This window comes from Cydia fagiglandana, chromosome 19 (assembly GCF_963556715.1).
Source record: "Cydia fagiglandana chromosome 19, ilCydFagi1.1, whole genome shotgun sequence".
Taxonomy (NCBI): Eukaryota; Metazoa; Arthropoda; class Insecta; order Lepidoptera; family Tortricidae; genus Cydia; species Cydia fagiglandana.
In genome coordinates, this window is record NC_085950.1 from 6098653 (window position 1) to 6116358 (window position 17706).

At 38.0% G+C, this 17706-nt stretch overlaps 1 protein-coding gene across 1 annotated transcript in view; it reads left to right on the forward strand.

Moving 5' to 3' along the window:
- The first annotated feature begins 27 nt into the window (after positions 1-27).
- LOC134674100 (phosphatidylinositol-3-phosphatase SAC1) overlaps positions 28-17706 on the forward strand; it is a 29156-nt gene continuing 11477 nt past the window's right edge. Inside the window, exons 1-11 of the mRNA XM_063532155.1 lie at positions 28-159; positions 2663-2757; positions 7375-7493; positions 10371-10463; positions 10650-10781; positions 11396-11504; positions 12001-12116; positions 12987-13211; positions 14253-14420; positions 15481-15588; positions 16624-16719. Of these exons, the coding sequence (XP_063388225.1) occupies positions 122-159; positions 2663-2757; positions 7375-7493; positions 10371-10463; positions 10650-10781; positions 11396-11504; positions 12001-12116; positions 12987-13211; positions 14253-14420; positions 15481-15588; positions 16624-16719 (1299 nt within the window). The 5' untranslated portion in view covers positions 28-121. The remainder of the gene's footprint in view (positions 160-2662; positions 2758-7374; positions 7494-10370; positions 10464-10649; positions 10782-11395; positions 11505-12000; positions 12117-12986; positions 13212-14252; positions 14421-15480; positions 15589-16623; positions 16720-17706) is intronic.

The window sequence follows — 17706 nt, forward strand, 5'->3', positions numbered from 1 at the left end:
TTTTCATATTATCTTAAACATAATTATATCATTTCCGAACTGAATATTTTTGAGGGCTGTCAGATCAGTCATCACGGGTGATGTGTTTGCAGCAAGGGAAATTTAATAAAAATCGTTAATAATGGCAGATCAGCTACTAATTCACGATGATATTAAACTGTAAGTAAAGAACAATATTAAATAAAAAAAGCAATATAATGTCCTTAGTGAGGATACCCATATTATGTAGGACTTAATAAAATTTGATTCACATCTGTCACACTTATCTTGTTTTCATTGATACCATATTAAACAGTAGTTTATTCTTCGTAAGTACAGACTGATTACTTTATTTAAGACCTTATTGTATTATTTGGAATGTATTGCTCATGTATAGTTTCTTGAAGGGCTTTTATTTAAGTGTCGTAATCGACGGTACAAAACGAAAGATTTTTGCGAGAGATCGACTGGTATCTAACCATGTAATGGCAAATAATGATTTTTAATTATAATGTAAACCTCACTAACATGTTAATTCCCATTACAACATGTAAAATATGCTCTAAACACATGAACATATAAATTTAATGCAGTTAGTTTATTTTTAAACTTTACTAGAAAATTTATAACCATATCTCTGCATCTCTCCACTCTATCTGTCTGTCTGTCACTCCTCCACGCTTAAACCGCTGAATCAATTTAGATGGAATTTGGTATGGAGATAGTTTGAGACCCCTGGAAGGACATAGGTTAGTTTTTAGGGTCCCATACCCAAAAGGTAAAAACTGGACCCTATTACTAAGACTCCACTGTCCGTCTGTCTGTCACCAGGCTGTATCTCACTCCATCTGTAAGTTACTTGAATGTCCATGCGCAATTTCATGTAATTTCTGCTTGTCATTCAAAATGAGAGTGCAACTTTAATTGTATGGAAGCTGTTTCATCCCCGTCGCGTCTGTTTGTGTGTTGTTCGCGAAAAACTCAAAAACTACTGAACGGGATTTCATCATCAAACTACTGAGCGGCTTTCACCTATCAATATTGTGATTCTTGAGGAAGGTTAAGGTGTATAATTTGTTAACCCGTGCGAAGCCGGGACGGGTCCCTAGTTTAAGATCTAACTTGTTTTGTCTTACATATTATATCTGTAATTAATGTGAACAAAAATGCCTGTGACAATGTTATTTATTGTGTTTTTCCTCCTTGTATCCTGTTTTAACTGTATTTTTTTTTAATGGCTTTCCCCTCTTGTGTGTATTGGCTATTGGCATGAGGGATTTTGCCAATGGCGACGTTTTAAGACGTACCACGCACGATAAGAATGTTCGGTGAATAATTTTGATTTGGTGATAGGAATTGTGCTGGGAACCTAAAACAAAAACATTTATTGTTATGGACATCACAGACAACACATGACATATGTACGATTATTAGAAAAAGAGCGGGAAAGGCGATAGTTTTGACAGTTAGGTAGCATGCCAACATAAGGAGAAAAATAAGAAATGGACAATAGATATAAGATGACAAGTATTATAGAAAGAGTAGAGCAAGTAAAGCCGTTAAAGTTTTATAGTATTTTCTTGTATGTGTTTAGGAATAATTCCAGTGATGGGAGTTAACTGTATTTGTCATGTGGCAAGGAATGGTGTAGCCGTTAAGGAAAATCTTTAGGGATATTACGGCCACGTACTTCGTTAATGAGTCACTCAATTAATAAATAATAACTGTTAGTTGACTAATTAAATTTCAAATGTTATACTCAGTGTACCGCTGGCTGTCTGCCAGCTCACTCAAATGGATTTAATACAGGAGCGCTATTCAACTTCTATTATAATGCAACCCATACGTAAGAATCTTTTTCACAACTTCCCTTGGCAACAAGTTTTGCTACTTCTGCCCTCTACTCTTTGTACACTGTATTGCTTATTTTTTTTTTGCTTTGTAAGAAATTGTACATAATAGAATATATTGGTCATGGTAGATCTCATAAAATGTCCTGTCGGCATAGCTATGCCAACATTCTTATTCTTCTTCTTCCTCGGTCCCTCACTGCTGAGGATCGCGACCATATCTGCTCCGTCTCCAAAGTGTGCGATCATAAGCCATATGGGTCACGCACTGCATGTTGCCGCCAACCACCCTCTTCACAACATCAGACCATCTCGTGGGTGCTTTTCCTCGCGCCCGCTCCACCTCCCCTCGAACCCTCTTATACATGGGTTAGAAATACTGTAGTATAGTATGAATTATCTCAGGTGATTTTTTCGAGTTCGGGTGCTAATCCGTTAAACAAAAGCCTTTGTTTCTTTTAAGAGCGGTCTACAGCACGCGCTAAAGCAACCATGTCGTTTAAAAAGCAACTATCGTGATAGTATTAAGGTTCAAATTCATATGATAGCTTGTTCAGAGAACAATCAGGGTGATCTTGTTTTTGGAGATAACAAAAACGTGTTATCTCCGAATGGGCTGTTTCATGAATCTGAACCATATAATTAGAACGGTAGATTTGCTTTTTAAACGGGCTTGTTCCCGTTACTTACGTCGGGGCTATCAGCAGTAAGCATTATAACCACTGCATAAAGGAAACAATACCTTTTGTTTAACAGATTAGGGTCCGAGCCCGAAAAAATCACCTGAGATAATTCATACTATACAAAAAATATAACATATTGTTTTGTTTCAGATATACAACGTCTGATAAGTTCTACCTGGAGCCCACCATAAACCCTACAGAGATACTGGTCATCGACAGGGTGTCTGGGGAAGCATCTGTCAAAGGTAGGTCTATTAGTTATCATAGATGTTATAACTTTAATACTTACTGGTAGCACAGCGTGGACACACCATACATCAAAAATCATTTGCGTTTACATGTGTGCGCGGCAAGTCTGTACACGCGTCATTGTGTATGTGTGGGTAAGTCGCTTTACTGAGAGGACGCCAGAAGTCCGCCAGATTCATGTCGCGGCCAGTCGCGGGGCGAGGTAATGCGAGTCGGGGCGGGGCGGTGCGTGGCCGCTGTATGATAATACTATTACTTACATATATTTGCATATGGTTACCACGAAATGGGCTCGCCTCAGCATAATGCCGACCCGAGTGTCAGCGCTGACATCAGGGCTATAACCGCGAAAATCGAAGTTTTTCTCAGGGCAGGGCATTTTTCTCTGTCACTCTTATTACGCCTTCATTGGAGTAAAAGAGAGAGATCCCCGCAATTTACGAATTTCGATAGCCCCTCTGCTGCCTGTACATGGACAAACAAACATCAAATAATGGTACAGTCGACGTCAAAGATATGTTTGCATTTTTCGTCTTATTACAAACTAGCTGTTGCCCGCGACTTCGTCCGCGTGGAATCTTATCTTCAACATTTTACATCTTTAGTACCTATAATTTTCATATCCAAGCAATGTTGAAATTAAGTATTTTTCTTTTTTAGCAAGTTGTATGAAGTTTTAAGTCAAGTGGATTTTGATGTTGGTTGCTGAAATTACTTTTTTTGTATTCTCATAATAGGTACCTATGCCCTTATACAAAGATTCAAGTTCGGCACTCACAAAATATCTGATCTCCATACAAACTTTCAACCCCTTTCTCACCACCTTGGGGGATGATTTTCAAAAATGCTTGAATTAGTTTTCATGTTTTTTAATTTAATAGGTACCTTTTTTTTGCAAAAAGTTCAAGTTCCTAGCTTAAAATTAAATTTACACCCCAAGACGAACTTTCAACCCCTTTTTAACCCCCTTAGTGCTTGAATTTCCAAAAACGTTGCAATTACTTTTTTTGTAATCGGCTAATATGTCTTTCTAAGAAGTTTCAAAGCATTTGTAATGGATTCAAATTTTGAACCCCATTTTAACCCTGCTAGGGGATGAATTTTACAAATCGCTGAGATCACTTTTATTGTCATCTAATAATATCCCCAAATACAAAGATTCAAATCCCGCGCTCGGAAAAATGTATGATATCCATACAAACTTTCAACCCCGTTTTCACCACCATAGGGGATGAATTTTCAAAAACGCTGATATTAGTTTTCTTGCATTTTAATTTAAAACGTTTTTACAAAGTTTCAAGTTCCTTGCTTAAAATAAAATTTGCACCCGCAGACGATCTTTCATCCCCTTTTTAGCCCCCTTAGAGGTTGAAATTCCAAAAACGTTGCAATTACTTTTTTTGGTAATCGGCTAATGCCTTTCTAAGAAGTTTCAAAACCATTTGTAATGGATTCAAACTTTCAATCCCTTTTTAACCATGTTAGGGGATGAAATTTACAAAGCTCTGAAATTACTTTTCCTGTCTTCTAATAATATCCCTAAATACAAAGATTCAAGTCCCACACTCGAAAAAATGTTTGATATCTATACAAACTTTCAACCCCTTTTTCACCACCTCAGGGGATGAATTTTCAAAAACTCTGAAATTAGTTTTCTTGTATTTTAATAATATATCTTTTTACGAAGTTTCAAATTCCTAGCTTAAAAGAAAACTTTAACCCCATACTAACTTTCATCCCCTTTTTAACCCCCTTAGGGGTTGAATTTCTCAAAATCGCTTCTTATCTCTTGTACACTTTATAAATGCAATCTGGTGTGCAAATTTCAACTTACTGGCTTTTGTAGTTTCGGCTCTGCGTTGATGAATCAGTCAGTCAGGACACTTGCATTTATATATATAGATAGGTAAGTAAGGTGCAAAAATGTAAACATATCTTAGACGTCGGCTGTACATAACGTTAGCAAATTGTTAATATTCAAGAATTTTAATTTCTACTCGATACTTTGTCACAGGGTCATTCCATAATAAACGCTACCAAGGGTTCAAAAATGAAAATTGGTTTAAGAAGTCAACACTAACCTATTTCCATAGAAAACATACCAAACCTTCATGTCAGAAAAAATACCCGAAAAAAAAATCATTTTTTACATGTTTTCCATGTACTTGATCGCGACGTTTAAATGATAGGCGTAAAACTAAATTTATACAGCGATATTGGCAAGACTAATTTAATAGAAAATAACTGTAAACTGTTACAAATTTCTCGCAGTTATTTCAGGTAAAATATCGTAATTTTATAATTTGTCTTTAAAAATATTAAAAAGCATGGATTAATTGGTTTTTAGAAGAGTATTCTAGACTGTGGTCTCAAAGTAACACCCGAAACGAAAAAGAGATAAAAGTATGTGTAACTTTCCCCGTAATTAACTATAGCCAAACATGTTTTGCCAAAGAAAGGCTATGATGTGAACCTATTCAAATGTGTAATAATTATTGTTTTAGCATCTGCTTTAGTCGTATGTTTTAAAGTTTGAAGTTGTGTAACACCCGAAACGTGTTGATCGTCCGCCTGTTCGTCCCCGGCTTTTCTTCGTGGTGGTTAGTGCTAGAAAGCTGCAATTTGGCATGGATACAAAAATCAATCATGGCAACAAAGTAGTAATACAAATATTACAAAAAAAAATTTTTTTATACCTTTTATACCTCAAGTACAAAATATTTTTTATTTTTTTTCTCTTTTAATCCTGTGGTGTGGGGTGTCATTGGATAGATCTTTCAAAATGAATCGGTGTCACCGTCAACCATTTTTTGATCAAGTGAATATTTTCGAAAAAAATCGCATCGAAAGAAAAATTATTATGATATCTTCGAGAAACAGTTTTTATTGTTAAGATTAATGTATTTAATACTAATTCAGTATTTATTACTTATGATTTTAATCGAATTTATTAAAAAGACACTAATTTCAATAAAATGAGCCATAATTTCGTATAAATATGTCTTAATTTCGTACTCGTAACACCCGAAACGAACCATGAGTAACACCCGAAACAGGTAATTTATTTTATTAAAATTAAATAAAATGTGATACTAAGTGTTACTTCAGTGTTTCAGTAGACTATACTAACTATTATTACTTGACATAAATAAAACTGGAGGATACTTGACAAAATTCGCTAAAATATGCATTTTGGTACTGATGGTCAGAAGGTATAGGCCAATTCGCGTAACGCCCGAAACAGCTACTTTTTAGTGATTCTCTCATTATTGGTCTTATACTTTAATTATGTGTGAACAGGAAAAGAAAATATTATCAAAGTAGTAGATGAATCAATAGTTATAACCTCCTAGTTCCTGTTACAATATCGAATAAAACCTTATTTTATGAGTTCAAGTGTAACACCCGAAACGGTGGAATGACCCCACAGTGACAAGGAAAATGGGACAGAGGTCAAATTCCATGAACTCACTGATAACACTAACCTCTTGAACATAATTACCTCTTATTTCTATATATATATATATATATATATATATATATATGTTTGATGTTTGGTACATCGTTTGCCAAATTAAAACGGCAGATAGGTTGAGTCATTTGCTATCTTCTCAGGCCTAGAAATTTTTAATTTGGTGCAAAAAAAAATTTCACTTCTATGACAGTTTTTCGTAAATTTCAAATGTTTACTTGCGTAGTAGTAAAAAAAATCAGGGCCAATTTTGTTTTTCTAGGCATGAGAAGATAGAAAATGACTCAAGCTATCTGCCGTTTTAATTTGGCAAACGATGTACCAAACACCCTGTAGTATATCTTCAAGCGTATATGTGTTGCTTTACTAGGGTGTGGTTACTTATTATATATTACCTTTAGTAAATATTAACCAAGTAAATATTATTTAATCGATCACAAATTAAGGATTCACTGTACAGTCAGCTTTTAAGTTATTATAGTTCGTTTTTTTAGCATTAGAAATAAGGTAAACAATCTTGATGTGTCTTTTAAGGGGTCATCCATTAATTACGTCACACGAATTTCTAGGTTTTTTGACCCCTCCCCCCTACCTGAGTATTATTAATATTTTATCAAAATATTTTTGACGATATAAATATTAGTAATTTTATAACCCAAAACTGCTTAGGAAAGAAAATTAAACGAATAAAAACGATTATCGTTTTAAAAACTTGTTATTTAAATGTACAGCGAATAAAATAATTCAAATAAATTTTCGGTTACTGATGAAGTTAAAGTGACGTCACAAAGTTTGTGTCTCCCCCCTCCCCCATGTCACAATATGTCACATTTTCTTGACCCCCTCCCTCCCCCTAAACGTGTGATGTAATTAATGGATGACCCCTAATTGAAAAACACATTTTAAAAATAAGTTACGGCAAATATGTAACAATTATGAATCTAATACGATCTTTTATAGTCTTATTCTTTCATAAGTAATAGGTAATGATTTTTAAAAAGCGTTTTTCAATTAAAAGACATGTCAAGATCGCTTACCTTCTTACAAGTCCTTTCTAATGCTAAAAAAACGAACTATAGCTTAACATCTCTGCAAACAATTATGTACCTGACTGGACCTTAATGTATTATTTTGTTCACAGCTTACGGCACTGTGAAGATCCCGATCCCAGAGAATGCGTACAAACCTGTCTGCGGCTTCCTTGGATCCATCAAGCTCATATCCGGATTATATCTGGTCGTTGCCAAATATAGGATACTGGTAAGAAATACATTTTTACTGATATATAAGTATAGCTTAACTTAACCACTTTTTCAAGTAGTCTCCTGAGATGAGTGGAACTGGCTTACAATCCAATATAGTTAAGTCGGACAAGAAAAAAATTTAAGCCAGTTCCACTCAGGTGACTACTTGTAAAGTGGTTAAGCCATATATCATGAAGCCTCGTGAAAATCAGCTGCCGCTCCGTGTTGATTGCCAAATCGCTTAAAAATGTAACTTTTAATACAAATCTTACACCTTATAATACAAAGCCTGTCTGTCTGTATGTACGCGATAAATTCAAAAACTACTTAACGAATTTTCATGTGGTTTTCACCTATCAATAGAGTGATTCTTGAGGAAGGTTTAGGTGTATCAATCAATCAATCAATGTATGATATGTTAAGGTTTACCCATTAGATGCTGGGGCGGGTCGCTAGTTTTAATAATGAATAAGAAAATATATTTTTTAATACAGTTGCTCAAAAAGTGCTACTTTACGTAGCTGTTTAGCGTGCGGAAAGTTGGTTATCTCGAACTAGTGCTTTTTACTTTTCCAATTTTTTTAAATTTATACTTGTTCCAATTCACGACTACTTATTGATGAGTGTTAATATTAGTTTCCTTTAAACGTCGTAATCAGCATAAAAACCTACCGTTAATGTAAGAATACGAAAAATGTTACATATTTCATATTTAATTACTTACCTCTTCATCATTATAACACGTTTATTTTTTTTCTCAAACATGCAATGAAATATTGATGTTATGTTCCTTATAATAGGCTGCGAAGTATGACGTTTCAGGTGCGGCTAGGACAAAAGGTCGTTAATGGAATTTCATACACATCTTGCAGGCCTAGGCCGGCAAAGTCCTCTTTTTTAATTTTCATTTCACAGATATTTGTGACACAGCATCGTGGCATTCATCCATTAAAAAAAACTAGAGGCAGTATTTGCTTTATGGTTCGTAATGACACTCTGCCACTACGCCTACCAAAAACCAAAAAACAATGTTTGCTATAATTTGCAGTTTTATTTGTATAAAATCAACATGAACTTAATAAATAATACATTCTATAATTTTATAATTTTAAATTATAAATTTAACTACACAAATAAAAACATTTCAAATATTACATCTAAACGTTAGCGGTAAAAAGGTCTACTCAAACACGCGTAGTTATATTTTTTAAATTGTTATGGAGGTAAAGTTGAAAAATATTCATTCTGTTTTATTGGATTTATGGTGCGTTGTTGATTTTTTGACTTTAATATGAGTTCCGACGAAATAAGTAATGAAATTAATATTAATTGTAATCGTAGGTGTTGGAATTGGCAGCGTAAGCAGAATTGATTTTAAATAACTTGCTGCCTCTGCCGCCAAGTCAAAGACGAAGTATGTATATGGTTGCTTATGGCAATTTTATTATTTGAGAAACTAAGAAAAATGGCTTACAGTTTATTAGAAACAGTTTTGTGGCATATTTTAAATGAATGTAACTAAAAATTCGTCAACACTGTGGAAATTATACTTATTTACTCCATGCATAAAGCAACGATGTATGTGAAACATGATATCAACATGAAAGACTATGTAAACTTATGTGACGAAAACGACAGTCAGACGGATACAAGGCGAAAAAATCAAAGATACATGAAAATATACGGGTAGTAAAAATACACGACTCGTGTAAAACATACGCGTGATAATGATATAGGTACGTGTTGGTTATATTTTGGGTGTAGTTTACTTTTAGTTTTTTCTATAAATAAAACTTGGGTTTCGTGGATTTTTTATTTTATTTATTTCATTGCATGTTTGAGAAAAGCACTATACATACCTCGGCGGGAAATGGGGTTGCCCGCGCTCAGACCTATCCGGCCTCGCTTCGCTCGGCCGTCTATATGTCTTCGGCCGGCAACCCCTTTCGTCCCGGCCTCTGTAGTAATGTACTATAATATTCAATATTGAAAATTCCGTTCTTAATAAGTTGACTGAATGGAACGGAATAGCTGTCAAACGCCCATAGATATAATATACTTAAAGACGCTAATACTATACTTAAAGAATATTGCTAACCGAGCTGTCACTGTTACCACTTTTGTTTAGTGTACGATTAACAATGTTTTTCTTATTTTTTCGCAACTGTATTAAAAAACGTCGTTCGATACACGTGCGGAAATGTCATTCTTCACTCGTCCCGAGTCTTGCCACTCGCCTGCGGCTCGTGGCAAGATATCTCGGTACTCATGAAGTAATGACATACCTTCCGCACTAGCATCGAAATGTACTATTTTATCTCTCCTGTTCGGAAAGTTTACCTTTCATAGGCAGATAACCGGGTGGAAAATTGCATTTCCCACCCTAGGGTGGAAAGTAATTTTTTTTAAATTTTTACTTCGAACAACGGCTAACAGCAATATATGCCTTATTATAAGCTCTCATATCAGCTTCCGCATGACTGAAATTGGCGCCGTTTACATTTTCAAGTGATTCGAGTGACTTATAGTTATGTGGTTTACCTATATATCTGTTAAGAATTTGTTCTAAAGAATTATACTTACCAATAATAAACCTACATTTCTCGTGTTTAACTTTCCTCATAGTCGAAATGAAAAGTAGAGTGTTTAACTCGGGTAAAAGTAACCATCTCACCCTCGAACTATCGGCGCTCTCTCTTCGTTCGAGCGCCAAAATATCTCGGGTGAAATGGTTCACTTTCCACCCTTGGTTAACAATCTACTAAATTTACTTGACGAAACATTTATTTTATAATTTATTAATCTTACTCAATACATATTCGGTGGGTCACGTACTCGATGTTCCTCCTATTTCTACATATACATAAAATGTGTTTTAAATGTTACGTTCCAGATCGGTAAACTAAACGGACATGATATCTACCAGTTGGCCGGCACGGATGTCATTCCCTACGCCAGGTCAACCACCCATCTTACCAACAAACAGGTAAATGTTGTTAATATTAATGCCTACTAAGCAGTGGTGGATTCGCAGTTTTCGCAGGCCCTGTAGCCGCCCCTTTCTCAGCACCCATCATATTGACTACATTTTGAGTTATTTCTTGTTATCATCAGCGAAGTTTTGGTCACAATTTGCCCCTAATATCTTATTAGATTTACTATAATATTTCAGATAGAAGACAACACCACATATGAGCGCATGGTCCGCGCGGCGCTCGACGCGCCGGGGATGTATTTCTCGTACGGATATGACATCACACACACACTGCAGCGGCTACACTCTGTCGCCGCGGATTTCCACTCGGTAAGATACCACCATAGACATAATAAAATATTAAAAAAATGTAATGCGTACTTTCAAACGGTCTAGTGTCTGAACGGGTAAAGAAACAGAATATACTTTCAGTTTTACTTCTTCGCGTTGTCCCGGCATTTTGCCACGGCTCATGGCAGCCTGGGGTCCGTTTGGCAACTAATCTCAAGAATTGGCGTAGGCACTAGTTTTTACGAAAGCTACCTTCCAACTCATGGGATAACCTTATCGGGATTAGTCCGGTTTCCTCACGATGTTTTCCTTCACGGAAAAGCAACTGGTTAATATCAAATGATATTTCGTACATCTGTTTCGAAAAACTCACGTTTGAAAGTCGCACGCTCATACCGCTAGGCATATACTAGGAATCCTCTAGACGGAGTTTAGAGCAATTATTTCATGAAATCGATGCTGCCAAAAATACTGGGGTGCGGGGGACGAGGTCAGCGAGTCCCGTGCCGTGACTCGAAAATGGAGTAAAACTACCGTATATTTGTGGCAGAGGGGGTAGCGCTATTATGCTCAGTCTGGAGGATATCTTGTCTGTGCCGCTAGGCCACCAGCGCTATACCCATGTGCTAAAATGATGTATTATTTCTATGTAGATGTCAATGGCGTCCCGCGCTGACAGTCGGTTCCTCTGGAACGGGCACTTGCTGCGCGACTACTCGCATTCGCAGTTCGCCAGGTTCGCGTTGCCCGTCATACAGGGCTGTATCCTTTACTGAACCACAGAATAAACAATAGTACTAGGTGCAGAAGACTCACTCTCTAACAAAACGCGTCTGTCACGATCAGCGCAGATATGGCCGCTAGGTGGCGACAGCGCCACGCGCGGCTTATGGCAAACCCCAAAATTGGTGTGGAACGGATGTACTTTTAGTTACCTGTAGCAAAGCGACGAAATCGCGGAGTGAGACACGCCTGACTGAACAGACTTATTTGAACACCGCGCGTGAACCTTGCTGGAATGCACGAAGGTTGATATTGGGCTGTAACAGCGCGCGTCAGTTTAAGTCTTTAACGGTCAAAAGGTTAAAGGTTTAATTTGTTTAATCTTGGTCTATAAGCCCTTTCATTCTTGGCGATGGTTTTAAGGACACCCGATAGATATGTTTATTATCTGTATTTTTTTATTTGTTTTTTATCTTTACAAAGTCACATTTCGGCAATTTTGATCTATCCAAATACATTCCTTAACACAAACCAGTCGTGACAATAAACAAGGTGACGGTGAACGGGCACCGGCTCACTTGGTCCGTGGTCTCGAGACGCAGCGTGGCCCGCGCCGGCACCAGGCTCTTCATGCGAGGGGTCGATGCAGAGGTAAGTAAAAAAAAAATAGTAACTTTGGCCAAATCCTTGGACAAAAACAAAAAAAAACAGTTACGGACCTAAAGTTATGCCTTGAGGTACTCCGTTTGTACTAGAAACAGTTGAGGTCCTGAAGTTGTGCCTTGGGGTACTCCGTTTGTACTAGGAACATTTGTGGTCATAAAGTTATGCCTTGGGGTACTCCGTTTGTACTAGAAACATTTGTGGTCATAAAGTTATGCCTTGGGGTACTCCGTTTGTACTAGGAACATTTGTGGTCATAAAGTTATGCCTTGGGGTACTCCGTATGTACTAGGAACATTTGTGTTTATAAAGTTATGCCTTGGGGTACTCCGTATGTACTAGGAAGGTTTGTGGTCATAAAGTTATGTCTTGGGGTACTCCGTATGTACTAGGAACATTTGTGGTCATAAAGTTATGCCTTGGGTACTCGCTTTAGTAGGGGTCCTAAAGTTCTGCCTTGAGGTACTCCGTATATTCTAGAAAGGAAGTTAAAATACTCCATGTGCAAGGAACAGTAGGGGTCCTAAAGTTGTGTGTGCCTTGGGGTACCCCAGAAAAGGAATTGTACTAGGAATAGAGAAAGCTTTTGGGCTACACTTCGCTCGCACTAGCATTATAGCATTCATAGCAACAAACAAGCTTTCTTTTAACTTATCGTGCTAATATAGTACTAGATCCCTACAAATGTTACATCAATTTTGGATTTCACGGGCCTATAAATCCCTGTTTATTGATAGGCTTGTGTGGGGATATAGATTTACACGTAGAGGCCCTTTGGAGAGCTTTAATGTCACGTTGAACGCCTGCTGGAACCCGCTCACATCAATTATTATTAAATTATTCATCAACCTTTCCCAGGGCAACGTAGCGAACTACGTCGAAACCGAGCAAATAATAGAGCGAGACGGCGAGAAGTCCTCCTTCGTGCAAACCCGTGGCTCCATCCCGCTCTTCTGGTCACAGTACCCTAACATCAAGTACAAGCCAGCGTGTACCCTGGCCCATGAGGACCATGTAGCGGCTTACACTAAGCATATGAAGGAGCAGCAACAATTGTATGGGAGCCAAGTTCTCATTAATTTGGTGAGTAATTATATTAGGAATAGTAAAGGTCCTAAAGGATTACCTTGGGGTATTCCGCTTCATCCGCTTGTACTATAAGTAAGAAAATCATAGGTCCTAACGTTGTGCCTTGGGGTACTCCCTAACTTCAAGTACAAGCCAGCTCGTACCTTGGCCCATGAGGACCATGTAGCAGTTTACACTAGGCATATTAAGGAGCAGCAACAGTTGTATGGAAGCCAAGTTCTCATTAATTTGGTGAGTAATTATATTAGGAATAGTAAAGGTCCTAAAGGATTACCTTGGGGTATTCCGCTTCATCCGCTTGTACTATAAGTAAGAAAATCATAGGTCCTAACGTTGTGCCTTGGGGTACTCCCTAACTTCAAGTACAAGCCAGCTCGTACCTTGGCCCATGAGGACCATGTAGCAGCTTACACCATAGAGGTACAATAATATAGAGATGACACGGGGGAGGGGCCAAACGACCGAACGAGATGCACTCATGGAAATTTCAGTAGGAGTAGCAGAGAAAGCGGTATTATTGCTTGTCCTTGTCACAGTCTCACTTTTTGTTTGTTCCCCATCTAAAATGTTGTATGGTTTATGGTGGGCAACAAATAACCCGACCGAATTACGTAGATTGGTATTGGTATGTTGTCAGGAATGTTAAAACGTGTTTTTAATATTGTCGCTTTGCGTATGTTTTGTCCCTCACGGAGGCACGCGTATAGCTCGTCTATATAATACTAGGTCTATGACTTACACTAAACATGTAAAAGAGCAACGGCAACATTTTCTGTCTTTTACACTTGGCTTTGTAATGGGAGCATTCCATGAAAATATCTACCGTTTCTCCCGTACAAACGCGAATTGCAGGTATAAGAGTTTCCTTTTTTATGACAAATGATCAATATATTGCACAGAAAAATAATCGCCTGCTTTAAATGCCGAAAAAAAGACGCAACACAGGAAATACAATGCGTTTGTACGGGACAGCCCGTGAAATGCTCCAATGTTCAATTTGTTATCACATAAATAAAGCCCTTATCACACCAACAGATCGACCACTGCGGTAAAGAGGAGGCGCTCGAGCGAGGTTTCCGCTCCGCCGTCGCCGCGGCCGCGTTGCCTGGCGTTCGCTACGAGCCCTTCGACTTCCACACGGAGTGCCGCGGCATGCGCTACGACCGGCTGAACGTACTCATAGACCGGATAGCGCACGAACAGGTACAATACACACACTCTAACAAGTTCTACGACCTGCTACGGTCGCGTAGCATTGCTCTGTGTTCGCTACGAACCTTTCGTCTCACAATTAGAAGTTCCAAACGGAGTGCCGCGGCATGCGCTGCGACCGGCTGAATGTAAGGTGGAAGTACTAGTGCTCGACGCAACACCAGTATTCGACATGGGTACTTTATGTCAAAGTAATATAGGTTAAATTTGAACGGCGAAGATTGTTCTGTATTCAAATTTAATCCTTGTCACCTTGAAATAATGCCCATGTCGAATACTGGTACAGCGTCGAGCACTAGTACTTCTACCTTACTCATAGACCGGATAGCGACGACTGACGGCTGATTTAGACGGCGCGCGAACTCGTATACGATTTTAGTTACATTCAGGACTATTGGTTACATCCAATTCAGCCGACCAATCATATACCGCAATGTAATGAAACTCGCATGCGAGTTCTCGCACCGTCTAAATGAGCCTTTATACACAAAGAGTGAGCTACGAACTTATGAGTTTTTATTACGGATGTACCGACTATCCGGCCTCATCTGTAGTCGGCGATTAGTTGGCGACTAGTCGGCAAAAATGGCCGATTAGTCGGCACTTTATAAGTGACAGAAAAACGGGACATAAAGAAATAAACAGCAAACATTTACCATACGCTTTTCACCGATTTTACCCAAATTCCTATTTAGGGTGCTTACAATAACTTTTGTTTGAATTATTGACCGCTTGGTCGCTTTGTTATCGAATCGTCCGGTTGTCGTATGAAATATAGCCTTAGGGTTTTTTTATTTATTTTATTTTTCAGCGGTACTATTTATAATATGACGAATAGCGCGATGAAAGGGGTAAAACGGTTGTTTTAAGAGCATCTGAACCGAACTTAGACAAAACTTATGATCCGGCCGACTAGCCGGCCGACTAATCGGCCATCCGAGTCGGCTAGTCGGCCAAATCAATAGTCGGTACATCACTAGTTTTTATATGTTTTCCAAGCAAAGCTCGGTCTCCCAGGTACTTTAGATTTATTTCACGATAATTTTTCCAGACTGAGTTCGGGTACTTCATGTCGCGCGGCGGCAGCGTCCTCTTGCGGCAGAGCGGCGTGTTCCGGACCAACTGCGTCGACTGTCTCGACCGTACTAACGTTGTGCAGGTAAATAAGATAAGATAAGATAAGATAAGATAATGTTTTATTGTCAAAATTGTGTAAAAAGTATAACATGTTATAAATTATAAAGGTATCAACAATTTCAATTATTTTTGAATTACACAAACGGGCCTACCGCGATCATAGAGGTACAATAATATAGAGATGACACTGGGGGAGGGGCCAAACGACCGAACGAAATGCACTTATGGAAATTTTTGGAGTAGCAGAGAAAGCGGTATTATTGCTTGTCCTTGTCACAGTCTCACTTTTTGTTTATTCGCCACCAAAAATTTAGTATGGTTTATGGTGGGCAACAAATAACCCGACCGAATTACGTAGATTGTTTTTGGTATGTTCTCAGGAATGTTAAAACGTGTTTTTAATATTGTCGCTTTGCGTATGTTTTGTCCCTCACGGAGGCACGCGTATAACTCATATATGTAATACTAGGTCTATGACCGCGATATAATTTTATTGTTTTTACCTTAAATTCCGACGTTTCAGCTGATTTGCACCATCCGTGGACAGGGAACGTAACGTGAACGTCGGAATTTAATGTAAAAGCAATGAAATTATATCGCGGTAGACCCGTTTGTGTAATTAAATATGTGTACAAACGGCGAGAGATTTAAAGTGTTATAAATTATTTTTTATTCTTTTTATTTCTTTAACTATTGGATCTGTGTTACATTTTGGCAAAGTTTATTATTGCGTGTCAAATTAATGGTCGTGGCGGTCAAAAGATTAAGGGCCAGTTGCACCAACCACATTTAACGGACTGATTAACGTCAATCAGCAGTGTAGTATGAAACTTCTCATACAATAAAATTTAGCGAACGCTTTAACGGTGACAGACTGTTTGGTGCAACCGACCCTAAGGACTCATTTAGACGATGCGAGAACTCGCATGCGAGTTTCATTACACTGCGGGTTTTGATTGGTCGGTTGAATTGGACCCGCATTGTAACTTTAAAGAAAATCGCATGCGAGTTCGCGCGCCGTCTAAATCAGCCCTAAGTTTTATTTTTGTCCCTACAGAGTCTACTGGCCAAGCGGCAGTTGGCGGGGGCGCTGAAACTGCTCGCCGTGACCCCGCCGGACCACTACCCGGAGCTCGATGTGCTTTTTAACAACGTGAGTACATTTTAACAAAGGGGAAAATGGAATAATTCACCTAAATCGGAAAAGGAAAGATGGAAATATTCGCATGTATCTGGCAAGCTTTGGTAGCTCATTCAGGGGTGCGAAACTCCACCCTTCGGGTAAACTCGGCTCTGTTCGGCTCAGCATTGCTCCGAGCAATTATTAGGGTTGACACAACTTGACGTCCCTTTGCGTGCACGACCACAGATAATGGCTTGAATTTTGACAACCCTAAATAGCCGAAAGGTATAGTGCCATATATTAGAAAGGAACGGCATGATTCGACCCTGAACTGCTGAACTTCGGTTTTGTAGGAAGTTTCCTTTCTGTACGGTAAGGTAAACGTCCGTATGGATGACACTGACCTAATGTATGACTTTTACGCAGTTTATTTTGAAAAACAAGAAAACGGTTTTTAATATAAACATAAAACAGGACTTAATCGATTGCATGTGTTATCTTTGAATTTTGTTCCGAAGCTGTCATTAATACGTTAAATATTTTTCACTTTGTGAGGTAGTTTTTGCTAAGAGGTGCATCGATTTAGTTGTGCGTCGGGTTTCTTAGTACATCTGTTAAGACTTTGCATCTTAAAAGTGTAAATAAAAAACAGGACTTTATAAGTAATTAGTAAGTGCTTATTCATATTGTTACATAATAAACCAAACGATTGATATTGTATATTAAAAGTAGATTATTTTCCTTACGTTAGTATTTAGAAGACATGTCAAACACTGGTAAAAAAATTTAGCGTTTAGTAGTGTATGACATCTATGTCATTCACTCGCACAAAATTACTATTTTATGAAATTTAATATTGACCATGTTGTAAGGAAGTAAGACATACTTTTAATATACTCTGTAAAAACCAATTATTTTTCGATCATGTGAGTAGTATCTGACATGAGTGTCATACACTGTTTTACTATGGTGGTGGAGTGAATGACAGTTACGTATTGAGGTGTCATTCATTGGGTC